Raw genomic sequence first — 18,461 nt, 5'->3', positions numbered from 1 at the left:
AATTTTAGGCTTCACGCGTATGAATGCCTGGTAGAAGATAATTTTTGAGTAAAGCTTTGGATAAATACATAACATATGAACTTTTCGTTTTAAACCATACAAAATTACCCCCTAAAAAATAACATTAGTTTTTTCTTCATACATAGTAGTTTTCCAACGAAGGTGGCTCCAACACCGGTTTGGAGACCAAAACTATATCCGCGTAAAACACTTATGGTCACAATTTTTTTGTGGATACACCAACATTACAACAACCACATGAAAATCGCCAACTTCAACTGCAAATATCTCCGGACAGAGATAAAAATTTTTCTTCTCCGCCTTCGGATCATTGAGTCGGGGTCAATATGCGTCTTTGGACACCTCTCTCGATATTTTTGGTAGCGTATTAGCAGTCGACCCCTCAACTAGACTTTTACCAAACTTGATAACAGCGGCAAGTTTACAATTCGAAAAATATATAAATAGTTTAAAGATGATCGCTTTTTGATTTGTAAACACAATATCGAATAGATATCTTATGTAGCATAATCCCTAATTAGATATCTTTGTATGTAAGTGATTATAGGTTGTTGTAACTTTTATTAAAAAAAGAGCAATACAATTTTATAGTTTTGTTCATTTACTTCAAATTTTTTCCAAGAATGAAGCAAAATATTAAATGAGTTTGTAAAGAATACCAAATGTCTTAAATCTTTAGAGTTTTCCTGACGGCATACGGTGGCATAGGGAGGTAGGGAGAGTTGTTTTCTATACTTTCAGAATTTATCTAAATATCTCAATCTCTCTCCCATTTAAAAAACTCGTTTATCCTAAATAACTCAACGTATTAGAGCCGCGTTCAAAGTTCAGGATTATAGGGTTATATTGAAGTTATTCAAAACTCGAAAGCAAAATTTCCAATTTTGGGCGGTTTTTGTAATTTTCACAACCACTGGACCACCTAGCGAAAACTTTTTCCCTCACGTTGCATTATCATAGAGTTGTGAAGTATTGCCTTATTTTCAAAAATCCACCAGTACGTGAAATTACTCAAATATCGGACGCAAGATTCCACATGCTCCAAATGAACTTTCTAAATATCTCGCTCCCTGTCCCATCATAAAAATGCGATAAGCACCCAACTTCGTTCAAAGTATCAGATCACTGGGTTATCGGGAAGTTCCTTAAAACTCGAAAGCAATATTTTCAAGTTCGGACGGTTTTTTTAATTTTCATTATCTCTGGTTGAACTGGCCGGTCCATGAGGACCTTACATAGACTGAATGAGTCCGTAGTATTAAGAAGAATCGTGTTCTTAGTTTCTTAAAACTGTATGCAGTACATGGACTTTCTATATATCTCTAAATATCCCGATCGAATTCCTATCTGGAAAAGTTTTCGATCCTAAATATTACAGCCTTATAGAGCCTGAAGCTTACTTCAAAATTTCAGGCCTCTGGGTTATTAAAAAGTTCATTAGATCTCGAAATCAACATTTCCAAGTTTAGACGACTTTGACTTTCCTTAGACCACCAAGTAAAATTTACGACGCGTGCTCCAAGGTTCGTAACTCTAGCACTCCGGGAAGCTTATTTAAAAATGGATTGCAAGATTCCCCAACTTTGTATTGAAATTCGCGGAAAAAATGGAACGATTATATTAGGAAGTAATAAAAGGGCATGAGTACCTAGTACTCGTGAATCTTGATGTGTGAACATGCTGTCTTTCTATGTAGAAAACTTATATATAATTGTGATTTTGGCGATCTCTTAGATGATTACTTATTTTGTTTAAAGCTGGATTCAGGTCAAATTGAGTAAAACACAATATGGTTAAGTTTTATTACCAATATATTTCGGTTACTCTTCCGGTAACCGTCTTCAGGGCGTAACTATTGACAAAATCAAACCAAATAAAATAAAACAGTTCTCGACGCAGTTTAAAAAAAACTTTAGATTATTTAGCTTAAATTTTAAAGTGAGATAATCCTTACCAATTAGTATATATAGAATATATAAGGCGTTTTGTAATTCAGGATTTCGGGAAAATTTTGAAAAAACTCCGAACATCAATTCCTTCATTATATGACATTCGACTGCCTTCCACTCTTTTCGCAACATAAGCTCTATTGAAGCTGCCAAACTATATAGTAAACAATGCTGTGTGTGTACTGTCTTGTTGGAAAGTAAATATTTGTAGCTGTGCGCGCAGTTCGCTATATCTGTCTTATAACTGAATCTAATGTTTGTATATTTGTCGACGATATGTAACATTTCTAGTGTGAAACGTTTGCTATAATGTTGTTCTTGCTGGAGAATCTTTGTTTCTTAAAATTTGGTGTATGTGCTCTCATTTTACAGTGAATCATGAGTGCTGTTTTTTGATTCATTACATTATGGCAATGTTTTAAATCCGACTTGTTTTGGGCAAGTCTACTTTTCAATTTTTGTTTGCTTGTTCCTACAGAAACACTAGGCCAAGGCTCATTGTTTTTACCTCCTTTGCATGGGATTTCATAAACTATGTTACTTTTTTCCATTTCGGGTATTTTAGATTTTGTTTTGTTGAAAAAGTTTTTCAAGGTATTTATAGGTTTATGTTCTATTTTAATATTTTCTTTATTGTAACAATCTGACGTCGCGAGCCGTTCATAGAGTTGAGGTACAAAAAGAACTGATTTGAAAATTACTGGGTTTTCGGATTCTTGATTTTGGTTGTGGTGGTTTGATTTATTTAATAAGCTTTTAATAGTTTTATCGGGGATATCGTTGTTCTTTAGTAATAAAAATATTTTTTTTTTCTATTTGCTTGTGGTACATCTCATCTGAAGTTTGTAACATCCTTCGAATACAGCCCATTGCTGTATTTCGTATCATCGCCTTTGGGTGGTTAGAAAAAAAGTTGACGATTCGTCCTGATGCCGTCGGTTTCTGTACCACTTTAATTTGAGTACATTTCCATACTTGTTTATCATTGAATCCAGATAAGGTAATAAGATAAGTTCTATGGTGAATTGTATACTTTTGTTGAAAGAGTTTAGCGCGTTTAAAGGGTTTTGTACCTCCTTTTCACTTACTACGTTTTTCGGCATCACCTATGTAGGCATTGTTTACTCTTTCTTTAAAATCTAGTGTGTTTCGTGTATATGGAGTTCGCTGTTAATTTTTTTAGTATATCCGTAATATATTTACATAATCCGTACGATGGCGATCCGATTGCCGAACATATCGGTCTAAGAGGTAATCCTTCCTTGTAGGTTGGTGTGAGGTAGCCAAAATCACAATTATATCAAAACGGAAGGCACGCCGTAGGCATATAACAAATTACAATGGGATATGCAAGTATAAAAACCAACTATGACAACACCAAAACAATAATCAACAAACTTCAAGCAACATCCAAAAAATTGGTAAAAATTAAGTGTAATATAAAGTTCCTTTTACACTGTAGAAAGTCTAAGCTAATTCCGAATTTCATAAACAATTTAGATAAATTATATTATTATAAATTATTTGTATCTGACCGTGACATATACACTGACATAGAAAAACTTCTACAACAACACACACATTACTATCAAACAAAAATATTAAACTTACTAATCAAACATAAACATAATGCAATGAGAGAACTAAATAGAAAAATAGAAGATGCAACAACAAAATTAAAAGAACAATTAAGCGAAGAAGATTTCCATGAGTTTACGGAAAGCGAAGAAAACATCGGTAAAAAACTAGCAACAACGATAAAAACCGACAAAGTGTGAAATATGAGAAGCTACGAACCAAACGAAATTCAGTTTTTACCAACAACAACAAACAAAAAGAGTGGTTTATAAATACAACGAAGGTAGAGATTCCAAATGACGTAAAATAATTGTTAGCAAAGGGACCAAAGTTTGGCCTACCAGTGGAAAACAAGAGCTTTCCTCTCTTCAAATATATAGCGGATGGAGAGGAGCTGATACAAACTCTTAACCACAAAGAGCAGCAAGAAGATGCTCGCACGAAATTCTCGTGGCTTATAAAAAAACCACACAAGAACACATCGGCAAAGTGCAATAGATAGAACAATAACAGACACAGTGGAGCAAACACGAAATTTTCTTAGCAAAAATAAAAACATAAAAATTTTAACATCGGACAAAGGTAATAAAACGGTGGTAATGGAAATTGAGGAATATAATGAAAAAATGACAAAAATACGTATACAATTCCAAATAAAGAACCCACATCACGATTACAAGCCAGGAACAATAATCTAGTCGAAAAGCTATTTAAAAGGGAACTTATAACCAAGGCCGAAAGGAGCAAACTTACATGTAATACGTCGTTACCGCCCAGAATTTATGGCTTACACAAAACACACAAGGAAGGATTACCTCTTAGACCGATATGTTCGGCAATCGGATCGCCATCGTACGGATTATGTAAATATATAACGGATATACTAAAAAATTTAACAGCGAACTCCATATATAATATACGAAACACTAGATTTTAAAGAAAGAGTAAACAATGCCTACAAAGGTGATGACGAAAAACTTCACTTAACGTTATTTCCCTATTCCCGAGCATACCTATACAATTAGCACTTGACTTAATTAACTCGCACTCACACGTGCCAGCATTTGCAAAAACACGCAACAAGCAAAGCTCGGAAAATTGAGAAGCGCACGAAACAACGAAGCACTCGAAAACAACAACAACAGACATTGGTTTGTAAACCAAACAAAAACAGATTTTCCACCTGATGTTGAGGCGCTTCTTGCAAAAGGTCCAAAGTTTGCTCTACCGGTTGCAAAAAACACTTTCCCTTTATTCAAATGTATAGCGGATGGAGAAGAGCTAATACAGAGCGTGAAAAATAAAGAGGATCAAGAGTCTGCGAGAACAAAACTATCGTTGCTGATAAAAGAAACAGTAACAAAACATAAAACGAACACAGCTGATATAGCCATTAACGATACAGTGGGGCGAACCCGAAAATTTCTAAACCAAAACAAAAATATAGTTATTTTAAATGCAGATAAGGGTAACGTGACTGTTGCAATGGAAAAAAGTGACTACATAGTAAAGATGAATAATATATTATCCGATCTGTCAACATATAGAATATTACGACAAGACCCAACGTTTCGTTTACAAACAAAAAACAATCAATTAGTAGATAAATTAGAGAAAATAGGTATCATTACAAAAAGAGAAAGATCACAAATGACAACCCATACCGCTCTACCACCACGAATATATGGTGCGCCAAAAGTACACAAAGATAATATACCTTTAAGACCAATTTGTTCAATGATTAATTCTCCGTCCTATAAGTTGTGTAAATACTTGACCAACGTTTTAAAAAATCTGACTTCCGAATCAAAATTTAATGTAAAAAGTGCAATAGAGTTCAAAAATAAGATAAACAACTCCTGTATATGTGATGATGAACGTCTGGTGTCGTTTGATGTAGTGTCATTGTTTCCAAGTGTACCAACGGATTTAGCTATAGGGACTATAATGACAAAGTGGGATGACATAAAACAATACACAGATATGCCAAAAAAGCTCTTTATGGAAATATTGACCTTTTGTATCACAGAGAATAGATATTTTAAGTATGAAGAAATTATTTATACGCAGTTAAGAGGGCTTCCAATGGGATCTCCGGCATCACCGATAGTAGCCGACATCATCATGGAAGAAATATTGAAGAAATTGACAAACACGAGACTACTTAGTAAGTACGTAGATGATGTGTTTGCAATAATAAGGGAGGACGAACTAGAGAAAACAATGAAAACCCTAAACACATATCATAAAGATATACAATTTACCATGGAGCTAGAGACTGAAAACAGATTACCCTTCTTGGATTGTCTCGTATGTAAGAGAGGTAACCAAATAAAAGTAGATTGGTACCAAAAGCCCACATCATCAGGACGGATAATGAGCTACAAATCCAAACATCCGAGAAGCATGATTATAAATACAGCCAAAAACTTTATTGGGAAGGTGTTGGACACGAGTGATGCAGTGTTCCACCCTGAAAACAAAAGAAAAATTGCAAATATACTAAAAATGAATGACTTCCCTCATGGAATTATACGGAGGATGATAAAAGCTTACAGTGAAATAAAAATACCCAAAAACGGAGAAAAAACAACTACAAAGTACAAATCGATGTTATATATACCAGGCTTCTCCGACAGATTAAAAGGTTCCGACATATATGACAAGGAAAACATCAAAATTGCACATAAACCAGCCTATACGACGAATATTTTCTACAACAACATGAAAAGTAAAGTAGCATTATTAGACAAAAACAACATTGTATACAAAATTACATGCGCTGGAAATGAAAACGATAAATGTAACAAAGAGTATGTAGGTACAACTAAGAATAAATTGAAAACGAGGATATCAGGCCACCGATCTGATATAAAATGCAGAGCAGCTAGTAACACGCAAAAAACTGCACTTGCGGCCCACTGTGCAGAGAGCGGCCATCAACCAGATTTCGAAGCAGTGAGCATACTTCAAACAGAGCAAAATTACAAAAAACGCTTCACTTTAGAAATGCTCCACATAACAAACACACCAATAAACAAGAGACTTAACTATAAAATAGATACCGACGGCTGCTCACATATCTACAGACACTTGCTAGAATCGTGGAAAATTAGTTCAAAGCTACATGGCGAACCGAACGGACGCAGATTAGCAAAGTAAAAATTTAAATGTATGTATGTATATAAATATGAATGCCATTATATACATAGGATGGTTTATTTAGTTATTATTGTTAGTTATTACAATTTAAGCTGAATTGTTTATTATTGTTGTAGCCCCCTGATGAAGATCTCCGAAGGTGATCGAAATATATTGGGAAAATAAAAAAAAAAAAAAAAAAAAAAAAAAAAAAACCAAATCGTTTTATTACTTTTGACCTAGAGCCGGCAAAATAAAAACTTTACATTAGCACTTGACGTTATTTTAGAAAAATGGACAATAATACAAGAACACACAATGATACCAAAGCAATTATTTATGGAAATAGTAAAATTCTGTATTCAGGAAATTAGATATTTTAAATACAACGACACTATATATACGCAAATAAAAGGCATGCCAATGGGATCACCTGCTTCACCAGTTATTGCAGACATAATAATGGAAAAACTTTTGGAAAACAAATTGGAAAAATTGGGATGCAAACCAAGATTGCTTACAAAGTATGTCGATAACTTGTTTGCAATAGTAAGTGAAAAGGAGGTACAAAACACTTTAAAAACGCTAAACTCTTTCCAAAAAAGTCTACAATTCACCATAGAACTAAAACATAAGGGAAAATTACCTTATCTAGATTCAATGATAAACAAGTATGGAAATGTACTCAAATTAAAGTGGTACAAGAAACCGACGGCATCAGGACGAATCGTCAACTTTTTTTCTAACCACCCAAAGGCGATGATATGAAACACAGTAATGGGCTGTATTCGAAGGATGTTACAAACGTCAGATGAGATGTACCACAAGCAAACAGAAAAAGAAATATTTATATTACTAAGGAACAACGATTTCCCCGACAAAACTATTAAAAGCTTATTAAATAAATCAAAACACCAACACCAAAAGCAAAAATCCGAAAACCCAGTAATTTTCAAATCAGTTATTTATGTACCTCAACTCTCTGAACGACTCGCGACGTCAGATTGTTACAATAAAGAAAATATTAAAATAGCACACAAACCTATAAACACCTTGAAAAACTTTTTCAACAAAACAAAATCTAAAATACCCGAAATGGAAAAAGTTACGTAGTTTATGAAATCCCATGCAAAGGAGGTAAAAACAATGAGCCTTGCCCTAGTGTTTATGTATGAACCAGCAAACAAAAATTTAAAAGTAGACTTTCCCAACACAAGTTGGATTTAAAACATTGCCATAATGTGATGAATCAAAAAACAGCACTCATTACGCACTTTAAAATAAGAGCACATACACCAAATTTTGAAGAAACAAAGATTCTCCAGCAAGAACAACATTATAGCAAACATTTCACTCTAGAAATGTTAAATATCGTCGACAAAGATACAAACATTAGGCTCAATTATAAGACAGATACAGAACTGCGCGCACACCTACAAATATTTACTTTCAAACAAGACAGTACACAGCTCCACGTCAGACAGAGCAGACGTGTAAATAAATGCAATGTATGTACATAGATTTTGTTCAATTTTATAATTTTTAATATGTACAATTATCAATGTTTTATTTTATTTTGTTTTGATTTTGTCAATAGTTACGCCCTGAAGACGGTTACCGGAAGAGTAACCGAAATATATTGGTAGTAAAACTTAACCATATTTTGTGTTTTACTCAATTTGACCTGAAGCCAGCTTTAAACAAAATAAGAAAACTTATATATTTAAGTTAACCAGTGTATGGCCAGAAACTAATTATTTCGCGCTATTTTGGAAGAACTTCGTCGGCTTATAAGTAACGACCTATACCGACGTGTTATTGTCGAGTTGTCGCCGAGTTATTTGCATTTTTCTAGTTTCTTATCGGTGGATTGCAGATGTGTTATCGATAAATTTTACTTTTTGACATTAGATGACTTTTCCATGACTCGTTGATAGCAAATCGATGACACGCCATTAAAAATTGGTAGCATTCCGATAAAAAATCTATGAGTTTTCGGTAACAAATCGATAAATCGTCCATACCTTGTCGATAACACACCCATGGTTTGTCGATAAGGAATGGATAACACGTCGAAAAACCTATATAACACATCGATAAGCAAAACATTCACACTTCCGTTTTCGGTTCAGACTGCATTTATGTCTTCCTATCTCTTTACTTCTACCATTTCTTTTCTCCTTAAGGAATTAGCTGATCTGCTGTCTGATTTCGAACACTACCAGGTGCATTTTTTCCACATTACGCTACAATTTAGCGACTGTACTTTCCTCATACTATGATTTTAGGTGTTCAAACAAAATTATTAAATGTCTTCAAACATCGTAAGCCCAAACTATGTTTTGTGGACTAACTTCGAAAAACAGAGAAATTGTAATTTTACATATAGCTGAACCTCTTAAAAGATGTTTTGATTTAACTGATTTTTGTAATTTTTATGTTTATGCATTAAAAAGGATTACCTGTAACGGACCCTATAAGAAGCTTTTAGTCCTCCATCAAAACCTGGAGTCCACGCTAGAGATACGCTATCATGTGTTACATTTAATACGTTTAAGCTAAGTGGCATATCTGGTTGGGATGTAATGTCCAAGCGAATAGTTTCTGTAGTTTTACCCAGTTCGTTTGCTACCACACATTCGTAAGCTCCATAATCAGCTGGTGCCACTTTTTCAATAATCAATGTGGACTCGTAAGTTAACGAATCAATTTTCTTTTCCTCGACTTCATATTTATATGTTCGATTTACTTGTAACTCCTTCCCATATTGTCTCCAAATAAAGCTGGGTTTCGGAGCAGATTGTGCACGACATGGCAGTCGACCCCGTTCACCAGTTCCACTAGCAGCACGTAAAAATGTTGGCGATTTGTCTACTTCCGGTGCAACTATGAAATTTTAAAATGTTTTTATTTGTTGTTTAATTAAAACTCTATCGTAATACTAAGGCAGCCATAAATAGTATTTACTTACATTTAACAATGAGCAGAACATCACGGTTTGTGGGATTCGCCACCCGATTATCAGCGACACACCTAAAATTTCCAACATCTTCGCGTTGTGCAGAATTTATCTTAAGATATGAGGTTCCATTCATAAAGGATGTTGTGGTCTTTGCTGACATGTCATATGCGACTCTTTCCCATTTTATGTGTTCCTCAGTCAATGGCTTTCCCTCTACTGTGCACGATAATACCGCATCTTCGCCGGGATTAACGATTACATTTTCCGAAACTGCTTTTATTGTTGTACCATCTGAAAATAAGTAATATTACAAAAATAATTACTGAATTGTTTCCAAAGTAGATATTGCCCCCGTGATGCAATAAATCAGACAGATGCATAGTACAGGTTTACAAGTATGATATATGTGAGAAGGAAACAATTCCTTTCTCTTTCTAACACACAGCCGTTTGACACTTCGTTCAGTGTTAAACTATTGTGGAACTCAGTGGAACCTGCGTGGAACATGCGTTTGACTCTGAACGAAGTGTCAAAATTATCGGGGTTGCTGTCGTGGAAAGCTAGGCAGGGAAACAAAAAGAAGGGCGGAATATCAGATATGGGTTGCTGTGATGGTAAATTTTTTTGACGATTTTAGTATGAAAATGTAGTGCACCTATAAGGGTCCTACAGAAAATTATACAAAAGTCTTGAATTGAGGTATCTGAGGACGCGCAGTTATTCCAGTATTAAGAATACAAACACGGGTGCTAAGTTTTTCTAGCCGTCCAAAAGTTCTCCGCGAAAAACAGAGGTCGTCTGCAATAGGTCGACTGCAATAACCCGCCCAAAAATGTGGAAAGAGAAATGAAAAGAAGCGTTTTGTCCTGTCATCAATAGTCCAAAGGCGAAAGAGTATTCGAATTATTGAAAGCGAGGCGAATTATTGGTCGTGTTTTAGCAATCGCCACCAGTAATAAAGTATCACAATTTGTTAATTAAAATTGTCCAAAATATATGGATTTTAAAGAGAGATGTAAGTGCTCGTTTGAAAGTAAATAACGATATTTCTTTGTAATTTTACAATAAAAATTTTACGCAGTTTTCGTTAGCAGCTACTACACTTTTCTTGGACCTAAGAAGTACAACAGTGTCAAATAGCATCCACAAAAAAAAACGAACAAGAACAAGCACTTTATCAGGTAAGCGTGGCTGTGTATGTGCGTGCTGCTACATATCCTACTTGTAGACTTTTACAATGGACAATATTACAAAATGGAGTCGCATTTGACAATACTCGCCCTCAAATTGCTTCTTAACTTATCTGCAGCACAGATTTTTCTGGTATCCTAAACAAATACTATATCAATACTTTTCTGAAATATAAAGTAATGTGCAGGAAAATAGCGCCTGCGTTCTGTATTTCCTTTTTTGGGTTGTTTTTTACTTTTCCTGAGAAGAAAGTTTTAGTCAACGAAGTTGAATCGTTGCATCTTCTGAGTATCACATTGTCCGCAGCTAAGGAATATAATAGGTATTGAGCCTAATGCCGATTTCAGACTGTAGTTCTGCTGCATATGTCGGAAAAGGATTTATAACAGACGGCCATACTCTTGCCAGTGTGCCATGTGTAAAATATAGTTACATCGTTCGGGCTGTTCTGGATTAGAATCCAACATTCGTCACCCCCGAAATTTCTACTAAACCTTTGTGGCTCCCTGCTGTTCACGTTCAAGGACGTCCCGCGATTCACTCCCAAGCGTACCTCCGCTACCTTCTAGCAGCAACGATGCCCAGCAGGCCACATCAACTGCCCGCTGTTGCTCGCGCCAAACGGCGCCTCCAGCTAACGCGTCCGCCGCAACTCATCACTACAATAAACGAGCATCAGCTTTTACCCTCGTCCCTCCTCTCCTTTTCTGACTCACGCACTCGCGTAAGAAGGAGTCATCAACTCTTAGTACCCCATATCGTATGCTCCGTATGCCAGTTAAGAATATTTACGACCGCGACATCGGTCCAATGCAGTTCATGCCTTGGTCGATGCACCTTCATAGATGCTCTGGGCTTAGAAATGGCGACCATCCGACCGGTGCATTCACTGCACCGTTCTGCCAAAAACACACGTAACAACTCATCGACACCAGGTACTCTAGCAGTAATCGGACAGCACACTCGACAAAGCGTATTTCCTTCAAGGCGGAAACAAAGCTACTTGCCAGATCGGACCCCCGACCATGACCTCTGGCATTCCAGCTTGCCAGTCGAAAGCAGAGCTAGCAGAGCAAATAGACAATACGACTTTCTGCACGATAAACGGCGATGCCCTCACCAGAATTGCAGGCAATTTTCCCAACTCGCCTGACATCTCAATCGTCAGCGCTGGGCTCATAAACTGCGTTGAATGGCAGCCGATGCTTAATTTAGCATCTTTTCACTTGCCCATACTCCTTTCAAATCAGTGACCTGCCAATTTCATCACCTCTGAAATAACAAGAGGAGTGTGTGAACGCTGTCGCGAGTTGAAAAGGTTGGTGAGACGCCGAAGACGCGAAGAAAAAGCAGAGGCAGAAAGGCGTGAGTGCGAGGAGCTTGAGCTTCTAGCTGGAATAACGCCCGAAAATTCTACCAAAAAATTCAGCGATAGACGGTAGGATTTAAACCCGGCGCAAACTCTTGTAAGAACGAAAACGGCGCCCTTGTAACTGATGTCCAGAGAGTACTTAGCTTAGGGAGGGAACACTTCTCTGCTCTCCTAATTGGAGACGGCGATTTACCGCACATTGACGACGAACCCGATCCCGCAATCGATAATGATGGAATAAAAGTCCGCCCACCCGATTATGACGAAGTCAGAATAGCAATAACCATTGAAAAACAACAACGCCGCGGGCGCTGAGGGATTGCCTACGGAGCTTTACAAAAACGGAGGCGAGGAGTTGGCAAGGTGAATGCAACAGCTTTTTGGCAAAATGTGGTCGGACGAGTGCATGTATGGCGATTTCCCAGTACACAAAAAAGAGGGTACTGCAAACTGCGCCAACTATCGCGGAATCAGCCTTCTTAGTTTCGCATATAAGGTCCTGTCAAGTGTATTGTGTGAAAGATTGAAGCAAAACCGTGAATCGGCTGATTGGGCCTTATCAGTGCGGCTTCAGACCTGGTATATCTACCATCGACCAGATTTTCACAATAGGCCAAATCTTGGAAAAACCCCGCGAAAAAAGAATCGACAAACATCATCTCTTCTCCGATTTCAAAGCCGCCTTTGACAGCACGAAAAGTAGCTGCCAATATGCCGCTATGTCTGAATATACGGCTGTGCAAAATTACAAAATTATTCCAAACCTGCTAACGTTCGAATCGCTAAACTCTTGAATAAATAACTCCAATATTCAATAATTAAAAATGGTCTTTATTAGACTACTTTGAGATTACTTCACAACCAATAGCGTGCTTAAATCAAACTGCTTAGTCATGCCTCAGTTTGCGCTGCTTTTATACTCTCGGTTTCCTCGTTCACCCATTTCTCCTAAGGCAGGCGCGGTTCCAGCGGCCCTTATAGGGGGGGGGGGGGGGGGGGGGGGGGGGGTAAATTTTTTAAAATATATATAGTGATAACGTAAATAAGTAGACCAAGCAAGAAAAATTAAAAATTAGTAAAAATCCGTTTCCCCCAGTTCCACCCCCCTGGAAACGTGCATGCCTAAGGTCTAGTAATTTCGTGAACTTCATGCTTGGTTACCAGCTATATATGTACATGTATATTTGTAGTTTGTATCCATATGTGTGTGTATATGTGAGTACTACTTCGGCTGATGAGGACATGCGTTTGTGAGTATCCCTCTGCTGCCTTGTATGTATGTGTGTACATGATGATTGACTTGTTTACGTACATACGAGTGCTGCTTAGTATCGGCTTAATGATGGTAGTTACGCTTAGTGATGATAATCGTCACACTGCTCTCCACCTAAATCTGATCGTCCCGATCAGACAAATCTCTCGATCAAACCGCTGCTAGCCTCTCTAAATAATGAAACAATGAAAATTTCGCTGATTTTAAATAACTGAACTTAATTGCGCATCACTTCAAAATTCTCATTAGAAACCCATTAGCAATTGACGTTAGAATTCGATTAGAAAATCCATTAGAATTCGATTCGCTTTCTAATCGTTTTCTAACCTAAATGTTTATATGTCTTCTGTTCTTCCAGTTAAGATGCCATATATGTCTTCTGTTCTTCCAGTTGAGATGACATTTGCGACGACATTTCTAAAATGCGTGCCTCCTGTGCTTGCATCTTTGATGTTACTGTCGATGTTTGTGCAGATATTGCAGCCAATATCATGTTCAAGTCTGTTCTCGTAACTGTCTGCGATGTTTCGTTTTTCTCTTAATTTTTTGTTGTTGTCTCGTCCCCATCAGCATGAAGGACATCATCGTCCACATTTATTCCTTCCGACCCCATTACCTCTCGTAGCCGTGCTTGAAGTTCGATCGTATTGCCGGTTGTATTCAATCTACGTTTCTACAACTCCTTTTTCAGTTGCTGATTCCTTAATTCACTTTACTTTGCTATGTCCAAGTTGTATTCGAAGTCTTCGGAATTGTTTCAACAATTCCCCTTCTGATACCAATTGTAACAGATTTAGTGAAATTCCCCTTATTCCAAACCTTCTGCTAACGTTCGAATCGCTAAACTGTTTATTAAAATATTCAATAATACAAAATGGTCTTTATTAGACTACTTTGAGAGTACTTCACAATAACACTTATACTTCACAGCGAATAGCGTGCTTAAATCTAACTGCTTAGTCATGCCTCTGCTTACGCTGCTTTTATACTCTCGGTTTCCTCGTTCACCCATTTCTCCTAAGGTCTAATAATTTCGTGAACTTCATGTTTGGTTACCAGCTATATACATGTATATTTGAGGTTTGTATCCATATACGTGTGTATATGTGAGTACTACTTCGGCTGATGAGGACGTGCGCTTGCGAGTATCCCTCTGCTGCCTTGTATGTATGTGTGCACATGATGATTTATTTGTTTACGTACATACGAGTGCTGCTTAGTATTGGCTTAGTGATGGTAGTATCGCTTAGTGATGATAATATTCGTCACAATATCATCGGCCTAGGCACCCACGAAGTTAGTTCTGCTTACTGTAAACTGGAAAAAGAAGCGGCAAGATGGGTTTGATGGTGAATCAGGGCAAAACGGAGTAACCTGCTGTCATCGAGAAAATTGTCAGCGCTTTGGCAACCAGCCATAATTTCGAAATAGTAAACGACTTCTTTGGACTAGGTAGGCAATTGAAAAGTAAAGTCCTCTCTCGGCAAACGAAAATCATACTCTACATGTCACTTATCGCATCCGTCCTGCTATATGGTGCAGAATCATGGACCATGACAGCATCAGATGAAGCGGCTCTGGGAGTGTTAGAGAGAAAAGTTCTTCGAATGATTTATGGACCTCTAAGCGTTGGCGATGGCGAGTTCCGAAGAAGATTTAACGATGAGCTCTACGATCTTTACGCAGACATCAACAGCGAATTAAAACGCAGCGGCCGCGCTGGCTAGGCCAAGAAAGTGTTTCTATCGAAGCCCGCCTATGGAAGCAGAGGAAGAGGGCGGCCCCGACTCCGCTGGAACGACCAAACTCCCTTGGTGTGACCAACTGGCGCCAGTTGGCACAGAGAAAAAGCGACTGGGACGCCTTGTTGGACGGCCATGACCGTTTAAACGGTTAAGCGCCAATTAAATAAGTAAGTAATCTAGTTATTTAATTCCCAATTAGAAGTTAGGTGCGAAAATGATGATATACTCGTTATATGTAACCTAGGTCTTAGTTAGATAACTAGTGGTCAAATCCCATATGTTTGACAGATCACAATCAACTTAGTTTTTGAGATTTGAAAATGTCTTCATTGGTAAGCTTTTAAGCTAAAAATGTAGGTAGGCCAGGTTAATTTCATTTTAAACAGGTACAGTACCTTTAATATTAAATGTAATTTTCAAACTGCTGAAACCTTATTTCCAACTGGTATCGATTTGAGTGACCAGTTGCAAGAAGTATACGAATAAACAATTGAATTCAAAACATGGATCAGTTACATAAATACTGCCAAGTACAAACTGAAACGTAAGTGATACAGATAAAAGGCTTGCTCATTATCTTCTTAAAATAGTTACAAAAATAGATTACAATAGATTACCAAAATGAGTTTTTTAATCTTAAATAAAAATAAATAATAGGCGCGACATGTTCTATGTCGACATCATATGATGATAAATGAAAGTGAAACCCTCTCACTCGCTTGAAATTGAAGTAGCAAAAACTTACAAAAGCTCAAAAACTAGATAGAGTGTCATGGCGACTTTTTTCTAAGTCATCCACAAATGTCCCCAGGATGATCCCGATGGAGTCCCTACATTCATCCCGAAAAGACCCTCTGATGAACACGGGAGGACCCCGAGATAGCCCCCGAAATGATCCCCAATGACCCGGGCATAATCTCGAAAAAACCCCAAAATTATTTTATAATGACCCTACACGATCCCGTTGTGACCCCCAAATGATCCTAGGAGGAAGGACCCCTGGAATGTCCCCAATATCATCCCGAAATAACCTCGTGAGGAACCCGAAAGTTTCCCCGAAATATTCTGGAAATAGCCCCCAAACGACTCTGAAATTATCCCCAAATGGCAATGAAATGGCCCTGGAAGGATCCCGAGAGAGCTCTCAAATTAATCCAGGAGGGCCCTGACGGAGCTCCAAATTCATATGACCCGGGGAAGATCCAGAGGAGTATTTTTGTCTGCTGCATAGTTTTTCTTTTGTTTCTCACTAATTTGTGGTCGCTGTTGTCAAGTCTGCCTTCAAATTCTTCTTGCAGCCCATTGCATTATTTATTATGAGTTCATCAAGGAGAATGTGTGTAAATAAGGAAGACAGAATTTTGTTTGAATCCGTCAGACTTAGTGAAACGAGCTTATATGGACTTATTCGGTTCCCCATATGAAACTTATAACAAACCCTGGATTGCAAGTTTAGTATGTAAAGTTCTGTTGAGTCATTACGCTTATGGGCAAATAAAATAATACCTAATTTCAAGTAGCAAACTTCTGTGATATGCCTTGAACCGTCACATAACAGCGACTGTGTGGTAAACATAACAGAAATAAATCGCAGAAATCACTCTAAATGAGTTTATCCCAACCTACTGACTGCTGTTCGACTAGCCCTTAGTGCTAGATACTCAGAGCCTGAACGCAGAACATCCTGGCATCATTCAAATACTTTTCTAAATAGTTTCCAAAACAGATTTATGCAAAAGTGAAAGCAGGCGACTACGATACACCACTGGTACGACAAAGAATGCCGCGTTGCAACCGAAAAAAAGACGCTGCCTACAGGGCTACGTTAAAATCAAGCGCAAAAATATCAGTGTGTGAATGCTTCCTTTACAGGAAGTAAATATCAAAGGCAGAAAGGCGTGAGTGTGAGGAGCTTGAGCTGCTAGCCACCAGGAATAACGCTCGAAAATTTTGCCAGAACATTGGGCGACAGACGGAAAGTTTTAGCTACTGGGCGACCTTGTAACCGATGTCCAGAGAGTACTTAGATTATGTATGGAACACTTCTCTGCTCCCTTAAATCGAGAAAATGGAGACAGCGGGAGCTGCAAGATTGTCTGCGGAACTATTCAAATACGCCACCGAGGAGTTGGTAATGCGCATGCACCATCTTTTTGCAAAATATGGTCGGCATGCACTCGCACGACGATTGGAATCTAAGTGTTCTTTGCACAGTCCAAAAGATAGGGGATCATGCACACTACGCCAACTCTCGCGGGATCAGCCATATTCCGATAAAATAACTTGCTTAGCCGGAACGATCACTACACTATTCAAGAATCAATCGGACACCCTCTGCTGCACAAATTCATAGATAAGAGGGCTAGAATACCTCTTGTGACTGCACAGGTGCATTTTGTTTGCCATTACAAACTCAAAAAAATGAAATGAAAAATTCTAACCTTTTTTTGTTTTTAAAATTTGACATTTAATTAAATTCAGGTTGAAAAGTAGGCTCATCGAATTGCTAAATTTTCATTTTGCACGCCTTACCGACAGCTTCCAGTGACTTAGGTTTTTTCCTGATTTAGGTAGCGATTTAGGCAAACTCGCACTCAGCCTAAGTGCAAAACTTACCCCCTCTGGAACAATATTCTATACTAGAGTTTGCCCAGTGGTTGAAGTACAACCATTACAGTGATCACTAATTATACCAAATAGAACAATAATACAACATTATCCTTCCTATTTTCCTTTCTTTTCCTCTCCTTTTCTCTCCTTTCCTTTTTTCTTTTCCCTTCCTTTCATTTCTTTTCTTCCATTTCATTATCTTTCCTTTCCTTTATTTTCCTTTCATTCCCTTTCCTTTTCAATCCTTTCCCACCCCTTCCTTTCCATTTTCTTTCCTTTCCTTTTCTTTCTTTTCTTTCCTTCCCTTCCTTTAATTTCCTATCCTTTGCTTTTCTTTCCTTTCCTTTCCCTTCCTTTCTGCAACTTCATGATATTATTCCAGATCGTCAGTTATCTCATTGACGTCAGCAATATATTTCCATATTCCTTATTTGTGAACAATTGATACCCTGAAGATTCAGCCATTCAGTTCCGTTGTCTAAAACTTTTTCATTTCCTCTGGGAAAGGAATAAAATCATTTTTCAGAAAGGCATCAATGTATAAGTGAATAATCAACATTTAAATTTATGAGGGCGAGTTTTGTCAAATGCGACACTGTTTTGTAATATTGGCTTCACC

General features: G+C 37.5%; 1 protein-coding gene across 5 annotated transcripts in view; it reads right to left on the bottom strand.

Annotated features, from left to right (window-relative positions):
* Nucleotides 1–18,461, bottom strand: part of sns (sticks and stones) — a 1,009,476-nt gene that overhangs the window by 243,169 nt on the left and 747,846 nt on the right. For all 5 annotated transcript variants that reach the window (XM_067773057.1, XM_067773055.1, XM_067773053.1 and 2 more), the window contains 2 exons: nt 9,661–9,942; nt 9,152–9,575 (listed from right to left, as the gene is read on the bottom strand). In XM_067773057.1, the coding sequence (XP_067629158.1) occupies nt 9,152–9,575; nt 9,661–9,942 (706 nt within the window). The remainder of the gene's footprint in view (nt 1–9,151; nt 9,576–9,660; nt 9,943–18,461) is intronic.

The sequence above is a fragment of the Eurosta solidaginis genome, chromosome 3, assembly GCF_040869045.1.
Source record: "Eurosta solidaginis isolate ZX-2024a chromosome 3, ASM4086904v1, whole genome shotgun sequence".
In the NCBI taxonomy this organism is placed as follows: Eukaryota; Metazoa; Arthropoda; class Insecta; order Diptera; family Tephritidae; genus Eurosta; species Eurosta solidaginis.
This window is presented reverse-complemented; position numbering and strand designations above follow the sequence as displayed.